At 31.0% G+C, this 24,386-nt stretch overlaps 1 protein-coding gene across 3 annotated transcripts; it reads right to left on the reverse strand.

Annotated features, from left to right (window-relative positions):
• Positions 1 to 1,085: 1,085 nt before the first annotated feature.
• Smn (survival motor neuron) lies at positions 1,086 to 20,359 on the reverse strand. Of its 3 annotated transcripts, none has more exons than XM_074122395.1 (8): positions 20,051 to 20,359; positions 19,584 to 19,679; positions 18,239 to 18,352; positions 18,054 to 18,168; positions 15,957 to 16,039; positions 15,796 to 15,876; positions 15,606 to 15,717; positions 1,086 to 1,252 (listed from the first exon to the last, which is right to left on the reverse strand). In XM_074122395.1, exons 1-8 carry the CDS (start codon positions 20,084 to 20,086, stop codon positions 1,182 to 1,184), a joined length of 708 nt encoding a protein of 235 aa, XP_073978496.1. In that variant the 5' UTR covers positions 20,087 to 20,359; the 3' UTR covers positions 1,086 to 1,181. The 3 variants fall into 3 exon arrangements, with proteins under 3 accessions (XP_073978496.1, XP_073978497.1, XP_073978498.1); XM_074122396.1 differs by lacking the exon at positions 20,051 to 20,359 and adding an exon at positions 19,917 to 19,970; XM_074122397.1 differs by lacking the exon at positions 20,051 to 20,359 and adding an exon at positions 19,757 to 19,878.
• Between the last annotated feature and the right edge of the window lie 4,027 nt (positions 20,360 to 24,386).

Below are 24,386 nucleotides of genomic sequence, written 5' to 3' on the forward strand. Positions count from 1 at the left end.
CTAAAAAGATCCACGAACAAGCTAATTCGCAGTGTTTGAATAGATTTGTTCAAACGTACACTTTTCTGTTCACCTAATATTGTATCGAATCTCGTGTAATCTGTCTGGGGTGTTTCTGAAACCCTACAAAAAAGGCGTACCGTCTTCAGTAAAAAAATGTCACGTAAAAGCACATTTTTTGAGATGAATTTATCCAGTTGCTTGAAATGAAAGGCAAAATCTTCTCATTGAAACTTTATTCGGACCTCCTCCCTTAGTTGATATATGGCCCTATTTAACTTACAGTGTGGTCTAAAGTTTTTAAGGTTGCACTTGGGACTCACTGCCACCTTATATCAGGGCCTCCTGTCTGTTCACCTTTGACCATATTAGAACTTCCATTGACGAAGATAGCTTCTCTAGACTATTAGAACAGTCTGGATTAGTATGAGAAAACAGAATTGTATAAATCATGAGTTATTATAATTACTTCATTTATTTATTTTTTTTAACGAGCTATTTAATGTTGTACAAGAGTTAGAGAATAGCCCGTAAAAAGACAGACGTTCTGTATGTTGATTTACGTTAATTACTTATATGCGTTTCTCCGCACATACCAGTATTGTAATTAAAATTAAATTTGTTATTTAGGCTGTATAAAGTACAAGTTTGTACTTTATGGAATCCATTATTTATTGCATCACTTATTTTTGTTCCTAATCCAAACGGGTAGAGGACATCATAGTCAGCATTAGGTGTTCACCTCGCGAAGCAACTGGCTGTCCTGAATAAACAAAATGTTTAATTGTTGTATAAACGCATCAGCCCCAACCCTCAAAAAATAGTTCTTCATTATACCATTTGTATTGAATTGAATTAATCAAAAATTGATTTGAAATGAATAAAAAATCTATAATATTAACATACCTTGCTGTTTATCAATCTGTATCTTCAACAAAAGATAGTAATTCGGCAACTTCATATGTTAAAAATGACTAAAATTCTCTTTTATTTTTTTCGTAATAAATCCTTACAAATAAAAAGTGTATTCTACTAAACACTAGAGTAAGTTCTGAGAGAATCTAGTTAATAAAAGAGGCGAATGATTTATGTTTGAAAAATATAAGATTTATTCACATAATTATGACATAAAAATTAGCAATAGAAGCAAGTTAAATATAATTTAAACATATCCAGGAATCTTATTTTAAATGGGTATTAAATCCAGATATTTGTGAATTTGTTTTAGCCACGGTTAAACCCTGATAGAAACCTGAAAAATGAAAATTAACAATAATAATAATTTTATGTTATATAATCATTTATAAATAATTGTTAGAAATAAAGTAATGCCTTCAATTATTATTCTTCAGGTTGACTCTTAGAATATAGCAATACTTCACATAAATTTGAAACCTACTCAACTTGAATCACAGATAGCTTTTTAATTCTCTCACCAACTCGCTTTCTTGTTAAAAAATATTTTTGATGGACATTTGAATTTTCGCTAGGGCGTGTTAAAAAAATAATAACATAAGAAAATCACAGGAAATCAATTACAAATAAAGATAAGTTGCGAACTAAAAGATCTTTATCGAACGTTAAAAACAAAATATGTTTTTTATAAAGCGTTTCTAACTTTTTTAAAAGGTTTGATCGCACAAAAAAGCGGTTCCTCTAAGAAAGGAACACAAATTATTGTTCCTCGTTTACTCCAATGGTTCAAACCACGTTTTGGCGAGGCCCTTTTTCTAAGCGTCTTCAATAAATACTTTTCGGTTAATTTTTGTAGACTTGGACTTCTTCACGAGTCTCTAGACCAGTGGTTCCATATAAATACGTGGTTCACAGTAGAAGATATAGAACGGCCATAATTTTACAGAATTTCATGACCCAAAAAATTTTCAACCCTTTTTATCTTCTACCTTTTTAGATCTGTGCAGAAAATAACTATAGTTTATAATTGAGAAAAACAAAGTGTACAAGAGAACGAAATTCCATATCAACACGTGGTTCACAGTGGGAGATATAGAACGGCCACAATTTTACAGAATTTCATGACCCAAAAAATTTTCAACCCTTTATATCTTCTACCTTTTTAGATCTGTGCACAAAATAACTATAGTTTATAATTGAGAAAAACAAAGTGTACAAGAGAACAAAATTTCATACGAATACGTGGTTCACGGTGGGAAATATAGAACGGCCACAATTTTACAGAATTTCATGACCCAAAAAAATTTCAACCCTTTATATCATCTACCTTCTTAGATCTGTGCACAAAATAACTATAGTTTATAATTGAGAAAAACAAAGTGTATAAGAGAACAAAATTCCATATCAATACGTGGTTCACGGTGGGAGATATAGAACGGCCATAATTTTACAATATTTCATGACCCAAAAAATTTTCAACCCTTTATATCTTCTACCTTTTTAAATCTGTGCACAAAATAACTATAGTTTATAATTGAAAAAAACAAAGTGTATAAGAGAACAAAATTCCATATCAATACGTGGTCCACAGTGGGAGATATAGAACGGCCACAATTTTACAGAATTTCATGACCCAAACAATTTTCAACCCTTTATATCTTCTACCTTTTTAGATCTGGGCAGAAAATAACTATAGTTTATAATTGAGAAAAACAAAGTGTATAAGAGAAGAAAATTCCATATCAATACGTGGTTCACAGTGGGATATATAGTACGGCCACAATTTTACAGAATTTCATGACCCAAAAAATTTTCAACCCTTTATATCTTCTACCTTTTTAGATCTGTGCACAAAATAACTATAGTTTATAATAGTGAAAAACAAAATGTATAAGAGGACAAAATGAATACGTGGTTCACAGTGGGAGATATAGAACGGTCATAATTTTTCAGGATTTCATGACCCAAAAAATTTTCAACCCTCTATATCTTCTACCTTTTTAGGTCTGTGCACAAAATAACTATAGTTTATAATTGCAAAAAACAAATTGTATAAGAGAACAAAATTCCATATCAATACGTGGTTGACAGTGGGAGATATAGAACAGCCACAATTTTACAGAATTTCATGACCCAAAAAATTTTCAACCCTCTATATCTTCTACCTTTTCAGATCTGTGCACAAAATAACTATAGTTTATAATTGCAAAAATCAAATTGTATAAGAGAACAAAATTCCATATCAATACGTGGTTGACAGTGGGAGATATAGAACAGCCACAATTTTACAGAATTTCATGACCCAAAAAATTTTCAACCCTTTATATCTTCTACCTTTTTAGATCAGTGAACAAAATAACTATAGTTTATAATTTAGAAAAACAAAGTGTACAAGAGAAAAAAATTTCATACGAATACGTGGTTCACGGTGGGAGATATAGAACGGCCATAATTTTACAGAATTTCATGACCCAAAAAATTTTCAACGCTTTATATCTTCTACCTTTTTAGATCTGTGCACAAAATAACTATAGTTTATAATTGAGAAAAACAAAGTGTACAAGAGAAAAAAATTCCATATCAATACGTGGTCCACAGTGGGAGATATAGAACAGCCACAATTTTACAGAATTTCATGACCCAAAAAATTTTCAACCCTTTATATCTTCTACCTTTTTAGATCTGTGCACAAAATAACTATAGTTTATATTAGTGAAAAACAAAGTGTATAAGAGGACAAAATGAATACGTGGTTCACACTGGGAGATATAGAACGGTCATAATTTTACAGGATTTCGTGACCCAAAAAATTTTCAACCCTCTATATCTTCTACCTTTTTAGGTCTGTGCACAAAATAACTATAGTTTATAATTGAAAAAAACAAAGTGTACAAGAGAACGAAATTCCATATCAACACGTGGTTCACAGTGGGAGATATAGAACGGCCACAATTTTACAGAATTTCATGACCCAAAAAATTTTCAACCCTTTATATCTTCTACCTTTTTAGATCTGTGCACAAAATAACTATAGTTTATAATTGAGAAAAACAAAGTGTACAAGAGAACAAAATTTCATGCTAATACGTGGTTCACGGTAGGAGATATAGAACGGCCATAATTTTACAGAATTTCATGACCCAAAAAATTTTCAACCCTTTATATCATCTACCTTTTTAGATAAGTGAACAAAATAACTATAGTTTATAATTGAGAAAAACAAGGTGTACAAGAGAACAAAATTTCATACGAATACGTGGTTCACGGTAGGAGATATAGAACGGCCATAATTTTACAGAATTTCATGACCCAAAAGATTTTCAACCCTTTATATCTTCTACCTTTTTAGATCAGTGAACAAAATAACTATAGTTTATAATTTAGAAAAACAAAGTGTACAAGAGAAAAAAATTTCATACGAATACGTGGTTCACGGTGGGAGATATAGAACGGCCATAATTTTACAGAATTTCATGACCCAAAAAATTTTCAACGCTTTATATCTTCTACCTTTTTAGATCTGTGCACAAAATAACTATAGTTTATAATTGAGAAAAACAAAGTGTACAAGAGAAAAAAATTCCATATCAATACGTGGTCCACAGAGGGAGATATAGAACAGCCACAATTTTACAGAATTTCATGACCCAAAAAATTTTCAACCCTTTATATCTTCTACCTTTTTAGATCTGTGCACAAAATAACTATAGTTTATATTAGTGAAAAACAAAGTGTATAAGAGGACAAAATGAATACGTGGTTCACACTGGGAGATATAGAACGGTCATAATTTTACAGGATTTCGTGACCCAAAAAATTTTCAACCCTCTATATCTTCTACCTTTTTAGGTCTGTGCACAAAATAACTATAGTTTATAATTGAAAAAAACAGTGTATAAGAGAACAAAATTCCATATCAATACGTGGTCCACAGTGGGAGATATAGAACGGCCACAATTTTACAGAATTTCATGACCCAAAAAATTTTCAACCCTTTATATCTTCTACCTTTTTAGATCTGGGCAGAAAATAACTATAGTTTATAATTGAGAAAAACAAAGTGTATAAGAGAAGAAAATTCCATATCAATACGTGGTTCACAGTAGGATATATAGTACGGCCACAATTTTACAGAATTTCATGACCCAAAAAATTTTCAACCCTTTATATCTTCTACCTTTTTAGATCTGTGCACAAAAAAACTATAGTTTATAATTGAAAAAAACAAAGTGTACAAGAGAACGAAATTCCATATCAACACGTGGTTCACAGTGGGAGATATAGAACGGCCACAATTTTACAGAATTTCATGACCCAAAAAATTTTCAACCCTTTATATCTTCTACCTTTTTAGATCTGTGCACAAAATAACTATAGTTTATAATTGAGAAAAACAAAGTGTACAAGAGAACAAAATTTCATGCGAATACGTGGTTCACGGTAGGAGATATAGAACGGCCATAATTTTACAGAATTTCATGACCCAAAAAATTTTCAACCCTTTATATCATCTACCTTTTTAGATAAGTGAACAAAATAACTATAGTTTATAATTGAGAAAAACAAGGTGTACAAGAGAACAAAATTTCATACGAATACGTGGTTCACGGTAGGAGATATAGAACGGCCATAATTTTACAGAATTTCATGACCCAAAAGATTTTCAACCCTTTATATCTTCTACCTTTTTAGATCAGTGAACAAAATAACTATAGTTTATAATTTAGAAAAACAAAGTGTACAAGAGAAAAAAATTTCATACGAATACGTGGTTCACGGTGGGAGATATAGAACGGCCATAATTTTACAGAATTTCATGACCCAAAAAATTTTCAACGCTTTATATCTTCTACCTTTTTAGATCTGTGCACAAAATAACTATAGTTTATAATTGAGAAAAACAAAGTGTACAAGAGAAAAAAATTCCATATCAATACGTGGTCCACAGTGGGAGATATAGAACGGCCACAATTTTACAGAATTTCATGACCCAAAAAATTTTCAACCCTTTATATCTTCTACCTTTTTAGATCTGGGCAGAAAATAACTATAGTTTATAATTGAGAAAAACAAAGTGTATAAGAGAAGAAAATTCCATATCAATACGTGGTTCACAGTGGGATATATAGTACGGCCACAATTTTACAGAATTTCATGACCCAAAAAATTTTCAACCCTTTATATCTTCTACCTTTTTAGATCTGTGCACAAAAAAACTATAGTTTATAATTGAAAAAAACAAAGTGTACAAGAGAACGAAATTCCATATCAACACGTGGTTCACAGTGGGAGATATAGAACGGCCACAATTTTACAGAATTTCATGACCCAAAAAATTTTCAACCCTTTATATCTTCTACCTTTTTAGATCTGTGCACAAAATAACTATAGTTTATAATTGAGAAAAACAAAGTGTACAAGAGAACAAAATTTCATGCGAATACGTGGTTCACGGTAGGAGATATAGAACGGCCATAATTTTACAGAATTTCATGACCCAAAAAATTTTCAACCCTTTATATCATCTACCTTTTTAGATAAGTGAACAAAATAACTATAGTTTATAATTGAGAAAAACAAGGTGTACAAGAGAACAAAATTTCATACGAATACGTGGTTCACGGTAGGAGATATAGAACGGCCATAATTTTACAGAATTTCATGACCCAAAAGATTTTCAACCCTTTATATCTTCTACCTTTTTAGATCAGTGAACAAAATAACTATAGTTTATAATTTAGAAAAACAAAGTGTACAAGAGAAAAAAATTTCATACGAATACGTGGTTCACGGTGGGAGATATAGAACGGCCATAATTTTACAGAATTTCATGACCCAAAAAATTTTCAACGCTTTATATCTTCTACCTTTTTAGATCTGTGCACAAAATAACTATAGTTTATAATTGAGAAAAACAAAGTGTACAAGAGAAAAAAATTCCATATCAATACGTGGTCCACAGAGGGAGATATAGAACAGCCACAATTTTACAGAATTTCATGACCCAAAAAATTTTCAACCCTTTATATCATCTACCTTTTTAGATAAGTGAACAAAATAACTATAGTTTATAATTGAGAAAAACAAGGTGTACAAGAGAACAAAATTTCATACGAATACGTGGTTCACGGTAGGAGATATAGAACGGCCATAATTTTACAGAATTTCATGACCCAAAAGATTTTTAACCCTTTATATCTTCTACCTTTTTAGATCAGTGAACAAAATAACTATAGTTTATAATTTAGAAAAACAAAGTGTACAAGAGAAAAAAATTTCATACGAATACGTGGTTCACGGTGGGAGATATAGAACGGCCATAATTTTACAGAATTTCATGACCCAAAAAATTTTCAACGCTTTATATCTTCTACCTTTTTAGATCTGTGCACAAAATAACTATAGTTTATAATTGAGAAAAACAAAGTGTACAAGAGAAAAAAATTCCATATCAATACGTGGTCCACAGTGGGAGATATAGAACAGCCACAATTTTACAGAATTTCATGACCCAAAAAATTTTCAACCCTTTATATCTTCTACCTTTTTAGATCTGTGCACAAAATAACTATAGTTTATATTAGTGAAAAACAAAGTGTATAAGAGGACAAAATGAATACGTGGTTCACACTGGGAGATATAGAACGGTCATAATTTTACAGGATTTCGTGACCTAAAAAATTTTCAATCCTCTATATCTTCTACCTTTTTAGGTCTGTGCACAAAATAACTATAGTTTATAATTGCGAAAAACAAATTGTATAAGAGAACAAAATTCTATATCAATACGTGGTTGACAGTGGGAGATATAGAACAACCATAATTTTACAGAATATCATGACCCAAAAAATTTTCAACCCTTTATATCTTCTACCTTTTTAGATCTGTGCACAAAATAACTATAGTTTATAATTGAGAAAAGCAAAGTGTACAAGAGAACAAAATTTCATACGAATACGTGGTTCACAGTGGGAGATATAGAACGGCCACAATTTTACAGAATTTCATGACCCAAAAAATTTTCAACCCTTTATATCTTCTACCTTTTTAGATCTGTGCACAAAATAACTATAGTTTATAATTGAGAAAAACAAAGTGTATAAGAGAACAAAACTCCATATCAATACGTGGTCCACAGTGAGAGATATAGTACGGCCACAATTTTACAGAATTTCATGACCCAAAAAATTTTCAACCCTTTATATCTTTTACCTTTTTAGATCTGTGCACAAAATAACTATAGTTTATAATTGAGAAAAACAAAGTGTATAAGAGAACAAAATTCCATATCAATACGTGGTTGACAGTGGGAGATATAGAACAGCCATAATTTTACAGAATTTCATGACCCAAAAAAATTTCGACCCTTTATATCTTCTACCTTTTTAGATAAGTGAACAAAATAACTATAGTTTATAATTGAGAAAAACAAGGTGTACAAGAGAACAAAATTTCATACGAATACGTGGTTCACGGTAGGAGATATATAACGGCCATAATTTTACAGAATTTCATGACCCAAAAGATTTTCAACCCTTTATATCTTCTATCTTTTTAGATCTGTGCACAAAATAACTATAGTTTATAATTGAGAAAAACAAAGTGTACAAGAGAACAAAATTTCATACGAATACGTGGTTCACAGTGGGAGATATAGTACGGCCACAATTTTACAGAATTTCATGACCCAAAAAATTTTCAACCCTTTATATCTTCTACCATTTTAGATCTGTGCACAAAATAACTATAGTTTATAATTGCGAAAAACAAATTGTATAAGAGAACAAAATTCTATATCAATACGTGGTTGACAGTGGGAGATATAGAACGGCCATAATTTTACAGAATATCATGACCCAAAAAGTTTTCAACCCTTTATATCTTCTGCCTTTTTAGATCTGTGCACAAAATAACTATAGTTTATAATTGCGAAAACAAATTGTATAAGAGAACAAAATTCTATATCAATACGTGGTTGACAGTGGGAGATATAGAACGGCCATAATTTTACAGAATATCATGACCCAAAAAATTTTCAACCCTTTATATCTTCTATCTTTTTAGATCTGTGCACAATATAACTATAGTTTATAATTGAGAAAAACAAAGTGTACAAGAGAACAAAATTTCATACGAATACGTAATTCACAGTGGGAGATATAGTACGGCCACAATTTTACAGAATTTCATGACCCAAAAAATTTTCAACCCTTTATATCTTCTACCTTTTTAGATCTGTGCACAAAATAACTATAGTTTATAATTGCGAAAACAAATTGTATAAGAGAACAAAATTCTATATCAATACGTGGTTGACAGTGGGAGATATAGAACGGCCATAATTTTACAGAATATCATGACCCAAAAAATTTTCAACCCTTTATATCTTCGGCCTTTTTAGATAACTGAACAAAATAACTATAGTTTATAATTGAGGAAAACAAAGTATACAAGAGAACAAAATTTCATAAGAATACGTGGTTCACGGTGGGAGATATAGAACGGCCATAATTTTAAAAAATTTCATGACCCAAAAGATTTTCAACCCTTTAAAACTTCTACCTTTTTAGATCTGTGCACAAAATAACTATAGTTTATAATTGAGAAAAACAAAGTGTACAAGAGAACAAAATTTCATACGAATACGTGGTTCACAGTGGGAGATATAGAACGGCCATAATTTTACAGAATTTCATGACCCAAATTTTTTTTAACCCTTTATCTCTTCTACCTTTTTAGATAAGTGAACAAAATAACTATAGTTTATAATTGAGAAAAAAAAGTGTACAAGAGAACAAAATTTCATACGAATACGTAATTCACAGTGGGAGATATAGTACGGCCACAATTTTACAGAATTTCATGACCCAAAAAATTTTCAACCCTTTATATCTTCTACCTTTTTAGATCTGTGCACAAAATAACTATAGTTTATAATTGCGAAAACAAATTGTATAAGAGAACAAAATTCTATATCAATACGTGGTTGACAGTGGGAGATATAGAACGGCCATAATTTTACAGAATATCATGACCCAAAAAATTTTCAACCCTTTATATCTTCTATCTTTTTAGATCTGTGCACAAAATAACTATAGTTTATAATTGAGAAAAACAAAGTGTACAAGAGAACAAAATTTCATACGAATACGTAATTCACAGTGGGAGATATAGTACGGCCACAATTTTACAGAATTTCATGACCCAAAAAATTTTCAACCCTTTATATCTTCTACCTTTTTAGATCTGTGCACAAAATAACTATAGTTTATAATTGCGAAAACAAATTGTATAAGAGAACAAAATTCTATATCAATACGTGGTTGACAGTGGGAGATATAGAACGGCCATAATTTTACAGAATATCATGACCCAAAAAATTTTCAACCCTTTATATCTTCGGCCTTTTTAGATAACTGAACAAAATAACTATAGTTTATAATTGAGGAAAACAAAGTATACAAGAGAACAAAATTTCATAAGAATACGTGGTTCACGGTGGGAGATATAGAACGGCCATAATTTTAAAAAATTTCATGACCCAAAAGATTTTCAACCCTTTAAAACTTCTACCTTTTTAGATCTGTGCACAAAATAACTATAGTTTATAATTGAGAAAAACAAAGTGTACAAGAGAACAAAATTTCATACGAATACGTGGTTCACAGTGGGAGATATAGAACGGCCATAATTTTACAGAATTTCATGACCCAAATTTTTTTTAACCCTTTATCTCTTCTACCTTTTTAGATAAGTGAACAAAATAACTATAGTTTATAATTGAGAAAAAAAAGTGTACAAGAGAACAAAATTTCATACGAATACGTGGTTCACGGTGGGAGATATAGAACGGCCATAATTTTACAGAATTTCATGACCCAAAAGATTTTCAACCCTTTAAAACTTCTACCTTTTTAGATCTGTGCACAAAATAACTATAGTTTATAATTGAGAAAAACAAAGTGTACAAGAGAACAAAATTTCATACGAATACGTGGTTCACAGTGGGAGATATAGAACGGCCATAATTTTACAGAATTTCATGACCTAAATTTTTTTTAACCCATTATCTCTTCTACCTTTTTAGATAAGTGAACAAAATAACTATATTTTATAATTGAGAAAAAAAAGTGTACAAGAGAACAAAATTTCATACGAATACGTAGTTCACGGTGGGAGATATAGAACGGCCATAATTTTACAGAATTTCATGACCCAATAGATTTTCAACCCTTTATATCTTCTACCTTTTTAGATCTGTGCACAAAATAACTATAGTTTTTAATTGAGAAAAACAAAGTGTATAATAGAAGAAAATTCCATATCAATACGTGGTTCACAGTGGGATATATAGTACGGCCACAATTTTACAGAATTTCATGACCCAAAAAATTTTCAACCCTTTATATCTTCTACCTTTTTTAGATCTGTGCACAAAATAACTATAGTTTATAATTGCGAAAAACAAATTGTATAAGAGAACAAAATTCCATATCAATACGTGGTTGACAGTGGGAGATATAGAACGGCCATAATTTTACAGAATTTCATGACCAAAAATATTTTCAACCCTTTATATCTTCTACCTTTTTAGATCTGTGCACAAAATAACTATAGTTTATAATTGAGAAAAACAATGTATACAAGAGAACAAAATTTCATACGAATACGTGGTTCACAGTGGGAGATATAGAACGGCCACAATTTTACAGAATTTCATGACCCAAAAAATTTTCAACCCTTTATATCTTCTACCTTTTTAGATCTGTGCACAAAATAACTTTAGTTTATAATTGAGAAAACGAAAGTGTATAAGAGAACAAAATTCCATATCAATACGTGGTCCACAGTGAGAGATATAGTACGGCCACAATTTTACAGAATTTCATGACCCAAAAAATTTTCAACCCTTTATATCTTCTACCTTTTTAGATCTGTGCACAAAATAACTATAGTTTATAATTGAGAAAAACAAAGTGTATAAGAGAACAAAATTCCATATCAATACGTGGTTGACAGTGGGAGATATAGAACAGCCACAATTTTACAGAATTTCATGACCCAAAAAATTTTCAACCCTTTATATCTTCTACCTTTTTAGATAAGTGAACAAAATAACTATAGTTTATAATTGAGAAAAACAAGGTGTACAAGAGAACAAAATTTCATACGAATACGTGGTTCATGGTAGGAGATATAGAACGGCCATAATTTTACAGAATTTCATGACCCAAAAGATTTTCAACCCTTTATATCTTCTATCTTTTTAGATCTGTGCACAAAATAACTATAGTTTTTAATTGAGAAAAACAAAGTGTACAAGAGAACAAAATTTCATACGAATACGTGGTTCACAGTGGGAGATATAGAACGGCCACAATTTTACAGAATTTCATGACCCAAAAAATTTTCAACCCTTTATATCTTCTACCTTTTTAGATCTGGGCACAAAATAACTATAGTTTATAATTGAGAAAAACAAAGTGTACAAGAGAAAAAAATTTCATACGATTACGTGGTTGACAGTGGGAGATTTAGAACGGCCACAATTTTACAGAATTTCATGACCCAAAAAAATTTCAACCCTTTATATCTTCTACCTTTTTAGATCTGTGCACAAAATAACTATAGTTTATAATTGAGAAAAACAAAGTGTACAAGAGAACAAAATTTCATATCAATACGTGGTTAACAGTGGGAGATATAGAGCAGCCACAATTTTACAGAATTTCATTACTCAAAAAATTTTCAGCCCTTTATATCTTCTACCTTTTTAGATCTGTGCACAAAATAACTATAGTTTATAATTGTGAAAAACAAAGTGTATAAGAGAACAAAATTCCATATCAATACGTGGTTCACAGTGAGAAATATAGAACGGCCACAATTTTACAGAATTACATGACCCAAAAAATATTCAACCCTTCATATCTTGTACCTTTTTAGATCTGTGCACAAAATAACTATAGTTTATAATTGAGAAAAATAAAGTGTACAAGGGAACGAAATTCTATATCAATACGTGGTTCACAGTGGGAGATATAGAACGGTCATAATTTTACAAAATTTCATGACCCAAATAATTTTCAACGCTTTATATCTTCTACCTTTTTAGATCTGTGCACAAAATAACTATAGTTTATAATTGAGAAAAACAAAGTGTACAAGAGAACAAAATTTCATATCAATACGTGGTTAACAGTGGGAGATATAGAGCAGCCACAATTTTACAGAATTTCATTACTCAAAAAATTTTCAGCCCTTTATATCTTCTACCTTTTTAGATCTGTGCACAAAATAACTATAGTTTATAATTGTGAAAAACAAAGTGTATAAGAGAACAAAATTCCATATCAATACGTGGTTCACAGTGAGAAATATAGAACGGCCACAATTTTACAGAATTACATGACCCAAAAAATATTCAACCCTTCATATCTTGTACCTTTTTAGATCTGTGCACAAAATAACTATAGTTTATAATTGAGAAAAATAAAGTGTACAAGGGAACGAAATTCTATATCAATACGTGGTTCACAGTGGGCGATATAGAACGGTCATAATTTTACAAAATTTCATGACCCAAATAATTTTCAACGCTTTATATCTTCTACCTTTTTAGGTCTGTGCACAAAATAACTATAGTTTATAATTGAGAAAAACAAAGTGTATAATAGAAAAAAATTCCATATCAATACGTGGTTCACAGTGGAGATACAGAACGGCCATAATTTTACAGAATTTCATGACCTAATAAATTTTCAACCTTTTATATCAGTGGTTCTTAACTTTTTCATAGACGCGGAACACAATTATGTGTATATACTTTTCTCGTGGAACACTAACTTTAATTAATTTGAAATTCTGAGTTAAATGTGAGTGTAAGGTGGTCCTATCTAAGTATAGTGAGTGGTAAACATGGTTAAATGTGAGTGTAAGGTGGTCCTATCTAAGTATAGTGAGTGGTAAACATGGTTAAATGTGAGTGTAAGGTGGTCCTATCTAAGTCTAGTGAGTGGTAAACATGGTTAAATGTAAGGTGGTCCTATCTAAGTATCGTGAGTGGTAAACTTGGTTAAATGTGAGTGTAAGGTGGTCCTATGTAAGTCTTGAGAGTCACCAACATGTATAGATGAGACACCAGACTGGTAGAATGAAAGTGACAAGTTTGGAAAAGGTGATAATATTGATAGAGAAGAGGCACCAGCTAGGCGGAATAAAGATGCATTGGTCCGATTCTGGTTTAACCGTTGGCAATGTTTGGTTTTAAAAATTTAATCTCTCATATTTTGATTAAATTAAAAAATTTAATCGTCCAAAGAGATTAAAACTAAATTTGGAATTTAATTCAATCAATTAAATCATTGTGAAGGAGTTTCGCCAGTGGGTGATTGCTCCAACCATGACTTTTCAAGAGAACTGAACCAATAAGATCAGATTTACTTGGTGCAACAATTGTTGCAGTTGTAAATATAAAAATAAAGTGGGAAAAAAAATTCAATCAATTAAAATTCTGATTATTTAATTTTAATCTTAATTTTCAGTTATGATTAAAAATTTAATTGATTAAATTCCGATTAAATTAAAAGTGAATTTAATTTTAATCAACTAATTTTGGCCGATTAAATTTTTTAATTTTAATCATGATTAAAATTAAATTTCGGTTTAATTCAATTGTTTTTTAATTGATTAAATTTTTGCCCAACTCTGAGTATGAATAGGGGAGGCGTTCGTGAAAGTGATTGGCAACGTTTGGAAAACCGAATATGCCACATGACGAAGAAGTTAATGAGTAAATTTTGGAAAAAAAAAATAAGTGTTTAAATTTTTTAGGAAAATGATGTACGACTTTCTCAAAATTTTTAAAGGGTTTATTTAGTAAATTGATTCATGTAAGGCCGTAATTTTGTAAAGTAAAATATCTAGCAAAATCAAAACTTTCTCGTTTTTAATTATTATTAAATGCTATAAAGAAAAGAGAGTCCTTCAACTGTTTTTAGGCAGATTTATTTTTTTGTCTTGACTATCAGGATATATCAGGATACATGATTAATTTTTTTGAAATTTCTTGCATTTTTACTTTTTCCAGAATTTTTAAAGTGATGAGCTTGAATATATAACTTCTATAAAAGTACTCAATATGCAAACTTTGAATTAATATCTGTAGATCATTTGATTCTGACGACAGTAATCTTTTTATTTAAAATATACACGTTTTTTTAAAACATATTATTGTATTTAATATATTTGCAAATTGACAATAGAGTTAAAATCCTTGAATCAGGATAATTTGAGATGATGTTTAATACTTACTGGAAAGTTTTCACGATCGTACTTCCTCATACTAGCAGTAAAACTATGGAGCGTGAAACTAACTTTATACTTACTGTATAAGTATAACGTTAATTTCATGTTCTGACTTAGAGATAAAAAGTATTCTTTGGACGGAATTCTTAAAGACATAATTAGTGACAGAAAACCAAAATTAAAATTATGCGCACTTCCAAGAAAAGAGGTTTCATAGTACCTATCAACCCTTATACAATTGTTCTACTGGACAGTTTTGATGTACTGAAGGTGTAAGTTTGGTTCCACAGATTTAGATCTATGTGAGATACATTTAAAAGATTACTAATACCAGAGAGTAAAAAGGAAATCTAATAATGAATATAGAGAAATCAAAGAATTACCAGTATGATATCCACTCATGTACCACGACATAAGCATAGCTGATAAAGCATCAGATTCATCTTTAGGAAAGTGTGCCATCACATGAGGAGGTGGAGGCGGTGGAATCATACCCTAAATAATAATAAATCAAATATAACCCATTGATTCGGTATATTATTAAAAAGCTTCATTCGAAAAGAATTAAGTAACCTGTTCTCTAATTTGTGACTGTCCTGGAACCTTTTCTTGCTTGTAAGTAGACAATTGATCAACATTTTTAGACGCTTCACTCTACATTTTCAACAAAATTCGCATTGTTATTTGTTATTAAAAAAAAAAAATAAAGATATAATGAAATCAAACTGAACTACCTGTATTGTTTGATGCTTCCGAGCTTCAGGTCCATTGGATGGTTTTAAATCTCTAATCAGGACTTCTTCTTCGTTGTTATATCCTAAAAACAAAAATCAAAGACCATTTCTTAACTTTCAAAATAAAAACTAATATCAGAGAGATTGCATCAGATATTATTTATATAATAGCACTTATGGCGAGTTAAGGACTGATACCGAACCCCAAGAAATATTTATCAAAAAAAATTTGTTTTTATGCTTTAATTTTTTTTTTACTGAAAATAGCGGAGGTCTTTTGTGGGTAACATGGGAGTCGTCTTCCAGGGTCTAGCAAGATACCACCTCTATGTCGGGAATACTGGGCAACTAGAGAAGTGTACCAATAATCAGTGTACATTCATGAAGTCTCACACTGCCTTCAATTGAATAAGCAGAACATGTAACGACAGTATTGTATCCTTAATGAAATATTGATGCATTTACTTTTCAGACAAACACTAGAAATTTTGTTCCGAGTGTTTAATTACTTACTCTTATTCTTTAAAAAATGGTAAATTGTTTAAAAACGCTTATCACATATGTAGAATAATAATTATCATTTTAAATGTGCAAAGTTAAAAACGTCAATCCGGAATTATACCTGGATAGTACACATACTTGGAACCTGCATACACGGCTGGAAAGACAAGAACTGTACAGAAGTTTGAGTCAACGACACTGATCACTTATATTTGTTATACAGGGAGTAATTGTGGAATACGCAAAATCCAATACATCCAGAGAACACATCCGAAGAATGAGACGAACCAATGCACCTTTCTACATTTCCAATGATAATGGTAATAGGGGACCAACCACCTCAACTCTTTTAATATCTGAATGAATTTGCTTGAGTTTCTTTACTTTCCAGCCATCCCAATCCTGCGGCTCAAACCTCTCTTCCACTTCCTAGCCCGAAAACCCACTATGCCGCTTAAAAATGCAACGACCGCGTGAACTACTAATGCGATCACGCCGTTCTAGCAATAAATCGCGTCTCTCATCATGCCTCACAGAAGAAGAAATTAAACCATATTGTATTCTATATATTCCATTAAATATACATTTTGTTTTGGATGTAATAAATAAAAAAAAAGTGAGTTGTAAAAACCGTTTAGAAAAAAGCAATCTACAGATTTTTCATTTGCCAAGAAAGATGTGGCAGAAGGTGGCAGGATATTAATGTACATAATAATTTTAAAATAATTATAAGTTTTCTGGGTACTTTTCCGTTAGCCGGGCGCAAGCGAAAAACAGTATTGGGTAAAACTGTTTTCTTTACAATTCATTAATATTTGTTTATAGTTGTTTATTAATATAGTTTATAGAACTTGTTTTGCTTACTATTAATTAATATTTGTTTATAGTTAAACGATTTCGACTTTTTTCCGTTGACTTGACTCGCGTTTGGTTCACAATTGGCGACATTTGCGCCCGGCTAACGGAAAAGTACCGGTTTCTGTTTTATACTATATCTAACGGGCTAACAAATAATAAAAAGTAAGAGCTGGTACATAGTTTCATTTTAGACACAGAAATTGTTCTTTACACTATGCAATCAATATTAAAATATTAATGCAGCTTTTAAAATTTGGACGTTTTTTTTTCTTTTGATTTGAATCTTAACCAATGCTTTAATTTTTACTGTATAAAAGCACTATAAAAACAAACTTATGATGCGATGATAAAACAGAATTAACTTAACACTAGAAAAACTTTGAAAGGATCGAAGATCACCACCAAAGGATACATTTTTTAGTACTTGGGTGACACCTCTAACAACATGTTCGCTAACCCACTTGATCAACCATCAATTTAACCCTTCATTCTTCATTTGAAGTTCTTTGTGACAACTCCTTTAGGAACCTAGGCTAGAATGCAGACATTGCTAACACAATTGATTGGACGTCATTAGACGATTTGAAAAAAAATCATGGAAAATCATTAACTGGTTTACTTATTATAACTAGTTCTTAATTAGTAAGGAATGCTTGATAATATTATTTTTATAGTTTATTTTCAATTAAAAAAATAATATAAAAATGGTATGAAAGCTTACTTCCAAAATGTACTTACCTACATACTTCACACGACAAGTCCCTTTTCGCACATTAATATTTTTAATGACTGCTTCATACTCCAATCCATCTTCAGAATAGGTTGCCCGACAATACATTCCAATTGTCCAAGCCTAATTAAGAATTTACATTAAATAAGTTTATTATATTATTTCAGTACAGTAATAGTTGAAAATTTTTAACCTCTTTGTTTTCTGATGTAGTTTTGTGTTTTTTCCCTTTTGCATTAACAGCAGGATGTGTTGACTTAACTTCTTGATTGTCGTCGCCATTCTCTAAATTTAACTTTGAAGCAGCCTAACAATAAATGATTAGGATTTTTTAAGAAAAGAACAAAAGTTTATTTCGTAGCATCTAGTTTAAAATGGCAAGGACAGTTAAATAGTTAACTAGAAGGATCTATACACATAATTAGATGTTCAAGTTCAGTCTGTAGCACACCAATGATTTATTATGTAAATTAAAGAGAGTATAACTTGTTAATATATAAAAAATATATATGTATTTGTATTTTAATAGTATATCCTAGTAATCAATAAACTTTCACTACTTCGAAAAGTCGGAAAACAAAATAGACAGCTAAATATTTTAAATTAACATTATTTAGATTTTAGCTTAAACATAAAGATGAAAAGAACTTCACTTACATTTCGATTAAAAATTGATTACAGTTCGGCTACTGCAAGTTCCACCTTTTTTTCATAATGCCAATGAGAATTTTTCATGGTTTCTGTTTCCCAAGAGAGTTGGAACTATCAATTCATTCGCCGCGATTCATAATCTCTTTAAATTTTCTACATTAAAGTAAGATGAGGTCTCTTGAATTCATTAACCGATTTGATGGTTAAACGTTAATTTAAATATTACTGGGAAATATATGATGCATTTTAACAAAAAAACAGAATGGTAAATTCAAGGCAGTTTTTCCTTCATCGGTTTTAAATTATTCTAAGAATAAACAGTCATAAATCCAATGAAGACAACAAGGGGTGTAAGTTACAATACAGACAAATGTCCACACAACAGACACCTGTTAGAAAATAAGGTGTTTGCTTAATTCTGGATAGAGGCAGAATGTCATTCTTTCTGGTACAGCCAGAAAACTTGTAAACTTTTTTCACAACAAATAGAGAAAATTTATTTAAGAACTGGCCTAATAAACAGCATTCACAAATTATATTCTTTCCTAACTCGACTTATATGAAATTGCATCAATGCTTAAAAGATTTCGAATTGTAGTGCACGGAAAGCCTAATAAAATTTAAAAGACTACCAAGTGGCTCCATTTTTAAAGAAATACTAACTTATTAGATGTGACCTATGTCCTGCTGGATTAAGAATAGAAAGGCTGATCTTCGATACTTTCCAAGATAAGGCAGGAATTGATCACTTAAAAATCAGATATTTATGAATGTATTAGTTACTTATCTGTTAGCCGAAAAATAAGAGCTATAAAGAACTGTTCCATTATGTTTATTAAAAGTTTTTTTCAGATGATCAGGAATATTAAATTTAAAGCATAATCCACCTTTTCTTTAGCAGAGTTAATAGCCCTTTCGTATGCCTTAATGAGTAATGAATCGTCCCAAATGTTTTCTTGGTCTTCCTCATCTAAAGCTAACATCTGAAATGCAAACAATTTTTTAGTGATGGGGAAAAAAACCTATAACAAAAGTAATAAAAGCTTGGTAATTCTAATACTTAGGAAATAATCAATCGCTCATTTTATCCGCCTTAGTACGCTTATTCAACCTATTCAATCCCTGACCAGTTTCCAAATTAAATCCGTAACAAGTAAGGGATACAATAAACATAGTAACTAAGACGGATATGATCAGCAATGCTGTCCAGCAATCCTAACCATTTTTTCAACTTGAGAAATAAGTTACTAATCTACATCGCATAGCATTTTTCTTACACAAAACTGTACAGTGAACTTTCATTGATATTACATATGTTTTATTACATAACAAAATTATAAATGTAGATAAAAACCTTCTCATCGTTGATGTGTAACACGTTTTCACACATATTATTCAAGAGGATGGGATCAACAAATAATAATTAGTGATCAATCAACAACAGTAATGGGGTTATTCAAAAAAGTATTATCTCTTTTGTAAATGAGATAAAATTATAAAGCCATCTCGTTAAAAGAGTCCACTAGCTAAACTTGCCGATGTTAAAACGTGAATTCAAAAACCCATGCAAATGACACTCGTTTAAAATACAAAACTAAGCAGTAGGTTAGATTAGTTAACAGTCGCGGGAGGCTTCACAATTATTTAAATGTGCGAAAAATACAAGTAGCTTCAGGCCACAAAACCAAAAAGCGCTGAAGTGTTTTACTTAAGTTAAGAGACCATAACTTATCTCTATTCTAAGCAATTTTGATTAAATGAAAAATTCGAGGAGCACCAGAATCAAAGAGCCAAAAAATAAGTGTAACATAGAGACAAACTTTTATACATTACAACTTTTATTAGAAATTAAACAGATTTATACTTAACAGTTAAATACGCTAATGAGGTAAAACAAATTCATTGAATCTATTACTAAAAATATTCATTTGACTACAAAGAATAATTCAGAATTTACTCTCTTATAAGTACTAGAAACTGCAAGCTTTTTGGGGAACATTATTTGAACTATTATCAGATCACTTTTTTCCCCTAAAGATAGGTGATAAGGGTGGCCAGAAACGGAACGCGGTTCATCGATCTCAACGCCTATGGCCTTAACCTGATAATAATTCCCAGATATCTTGTATTAGTCCTTTCATGAAACCTTTTTTCCAAATGTGACAGTTTCTTTCATCTTCCGAAAATAGTCATATCAGAAATGAATCTCTTGCAGGGTTCGCTTACTCCTGTCATTATTCAGTGAAATTTTTAAATCTCCAACTTAGAACTTTAAATTTGTTACTGCGGTTTAAAGTAAACCCTTAATTGGATCTTGATGGTGTAGAGAAACGATGGATTTTAAATCAGGTTCTGAAATCCCCCAGTGGTTCTTTAAAATATTTTGTCTGGATAAATGTATTGAAGCTATAGGTTTTTTTTTTAAATTAATATTTCACATTTAAAGAAAAATATTTGTACTGTTGACGAGGTTTCGAAAGGGTCAGAAGCCGTTATTTTGTCACATTTCCAAATAACAGATTTTCTTTAAGTTTGAAATTCTAGCAACGCGTTTACTGTTGCAAAGAATCTACAAATATCATGACAGTTTAGAGGCATATGTTCCTCAAGTACTCAAAGATCCAGTAACTTGGGTAAAATAAATATAATAGTTCTCCTTTCAAACCATATTATCATTCAAGTCTACAATTAATTTATAAATTAATTTGGAGGAATTTATTTTATTTATATTCAAAACGCGCTCTCAAGATATGTATAACCATTATTTTATTATAATGTAAGTGAAAAAATAAATTCAGTAATTCTATCAATAAGTTGGAAGAGGAGTTCTGTTTTTAAGAATGAATTCTGTTAATCAACTTTCAAGAAATTTGTCATTAATTCCTTCTCAAAACAGATGATCTTGAAAGTTGTTATCTCCTATGTAATTATTTAAATTACATTCATTCATGTCGAAATTCTTTGATTATTTTAGGAATCTGAGAAAATAGATTTTTAAATTTTGACTCTCTGCATTACCGAATGCTTTAAGTTTAGCTTAACTTACTTATTTTGTAGTGATGGAATCATTCTGAACTATCGCGGTTCTAATCCTTACGATTCTACTTCTATATAAATGATTAGGAGTGGTTCTGTTGGGAGAATGATCTAATTATGTAAATGACTCTCTGAATTGTATCGTACATTACTTAACAATGTAGGTTATAATGTATCTCTGTGAATAGTATTGGGTTGTCCGGAAAATACTCGTGATGCAGGATTATTGTTTTAAAAGAAAAAAATAAAAATTAATTATTTATAACTGTTTTTATTAATCAAAATAGTTTCCATTACTTTCTATACATTTCTGCCAACGTGTGGATATCTTTTCCTTACCCTCTGTATAGAATTTGGAATCCTTAGAATTTATAAATTCAGAAAACGCATTTTCTAATGTTCTTTGGTCAATAAATTTTTTATTTTGTAAATACCGGTCCAGGTTCTAAAAAAATGGTAATCAGTAGACGAGAGGTCCGGTGAGTAGGGCGGGTGTGGCAGTCTCATAGCCAAGCTCGCAACAATTTTCGGGAAGTCAAAAGTGAGATATGTGGCCGAGAGTAGTCATGCATCAGACTGGGCCCCTTTCGATTGACCAAAGATGGCTTCATTATTGCCAATTTCTGATGCATTACGTCAGTTTGGTTACAATACGATTCGACATTGATGGTTTCGCCGGGATTCAAGAAGCTGTAATTAATCAGATCAAATGAAGCCCACCAAACAGTAACCATCACCTTTTTTTGATGATTTGGGGGCTTTGGAAAATGTCGTGTTGCTTCTCCTTTGTCAAGCTACTGTCCGGAGCGTTTGCTGTTGTCGTAGAGGATCCACTTTTCATCGCAAGTCACAATTCTGGACAGAAAAGGATCGCTGTTGTTTCCGCAAAGAAGTGCAGCACAAATTTCATACCGCTGATCTTTTTGGCGGTCGTTTGTGTGAGGAACGCAACTTTCAAGCTTTTTCACCTTCCCAATCGTCGCCATCGACGGTTGATTTGCTGAATTCGAGTTTCCCTGTCAGTTCTCGAACAGTTGTTCTGGGATTTTCTTCCGCCAAAGCTCGGAGAACATCGTCATCAAGGGCAGAATTTCTTCCACGGCCTTCTTTGTCTTCAAGGCTCAAGTCTCCCTCTCGAAATCTCTGAAACCACCGTTGAACAATGCACTCACTTATACTGCCTTCACCCCAGTCATCGTTGATATTTCTGCCCGTTTGGGCCTCGTTCTGGCTGAGTTTGAACTCGTAAAACAAAATTATACCAAAATCACGCTTAGACATATTTGTAAAGACTGAATTATTTCCAAGTAGCAAAATGTTACTGAGGTAAACAAACATTTTTGTTTGAAAGAGGATTAATAAGTGTTTACATTTATAAAAGTCAAAAGTCCAACAAACATAAACTGTTTACTATTTAGAAGGGTATTTTAAAGAAAACATAAAATCCTGCATTATTTTCCGGACAACCCAATAGAATAGTAAGTTGGCTTACACTTAGCAAATATCAGAATAAATTGTGCTCATTGATTTTAGATAGTTTCAAATAAAACTATAAATACTTAAATAATTTCATCGTTAAAATCTTCTTTTTTTTTGTGGGTTTGAAATATTGGAGTTACAAATATTTCCCTCCGAGGCTGTCTGCCTATCAAACGATTTTTATGAGATATAGAATGTGCCTGCCTTAACAGTGACATACAGAAAAATTTCTAAATGTTACGTAATAGAAATTGGAAATTCTGAGTTTCCTTTCTCTTACTATTGAAACAGAAACTATTGCATCATCCCAGATTTTAGAATTGATTTTTCAGCAGAAGTTTATGTTGTGAGGTCAGAAAACAAGGTGGCTGGGAAATGGTTAAATTTTTTATTATTTTCCACATGTTCCATATTACAATATTAATTAACTGGTAAACAATTACAAAGAACTTCTTCAGTAAAACAACTCAGAGATATTATTTACAGTAAATGATCTGAAAACAATATACAAATGTACTTTACTAATTAAATCAGCAATTTTGCAAATGTAAAAACATGATTACCGGAAGGTTTAAACAGAAATGTAGTCTACAATCTGATTTATCATTTAAAGATTTGATAAACCGCAATAAATAATTCCTCTTGAATTATTTTAACTTAGTATATGTTTTTAGGTAGGCCAGGTGTGAAAATAAAAATGTGTCTACTTAATTGTGGAAACCTGGACAATCATCTAGTATGAGGGAGGGGCATTATTATGGAGGAGGTTAAGAATGTGAGAGTTTTTTAAAAGTAATTTTAATGTTCACTTAATATACAGAGCTTTATTCAAAATTGGACATAATACTCATTTTTCTTTATACTATCTAATGGAGGGAAGGGATAAGCTATGTGGTTAGCAAATTGGATACCACGATTGAATCCAGCTCTTAGATTTTCTCTTCCTAGAAGCTTCTTACAGCTCACTGACTGGTGATGGAAAGTGTTGTTTGCAAAGAGAGAACACTGTCTGGAGTCTGGCAGTGCCCTGAAAAAAGCTCCGAGCGCCAATAACCAGATGTTGACGCGCCTTAAATAAAAAAAAAATGTTATGTGATACTCATTTGAATTTTTCTTTATGTATTTTCCACAAACTGCCTTTTTAGTAATTATTATTTCTCGTAAAAAATCCATTT

This window comes from Rhodnius prolixus, unplaced genomic scaffold (genome assembly GCF_049639745.1).
Source record: "Rhodnius prolixus isolate KJV_2025 unplaced genomic scaffold, Rpr scaffold_8, whole genome shotgun sequence".
NCBI classification, from domain to species: domain Eukaryota; kingdom Metazoa; phylum Arthropoda; class Insecta; order Hemiptera; family Reduviidae; genus Rhodnius; species Rhodnius prolixus.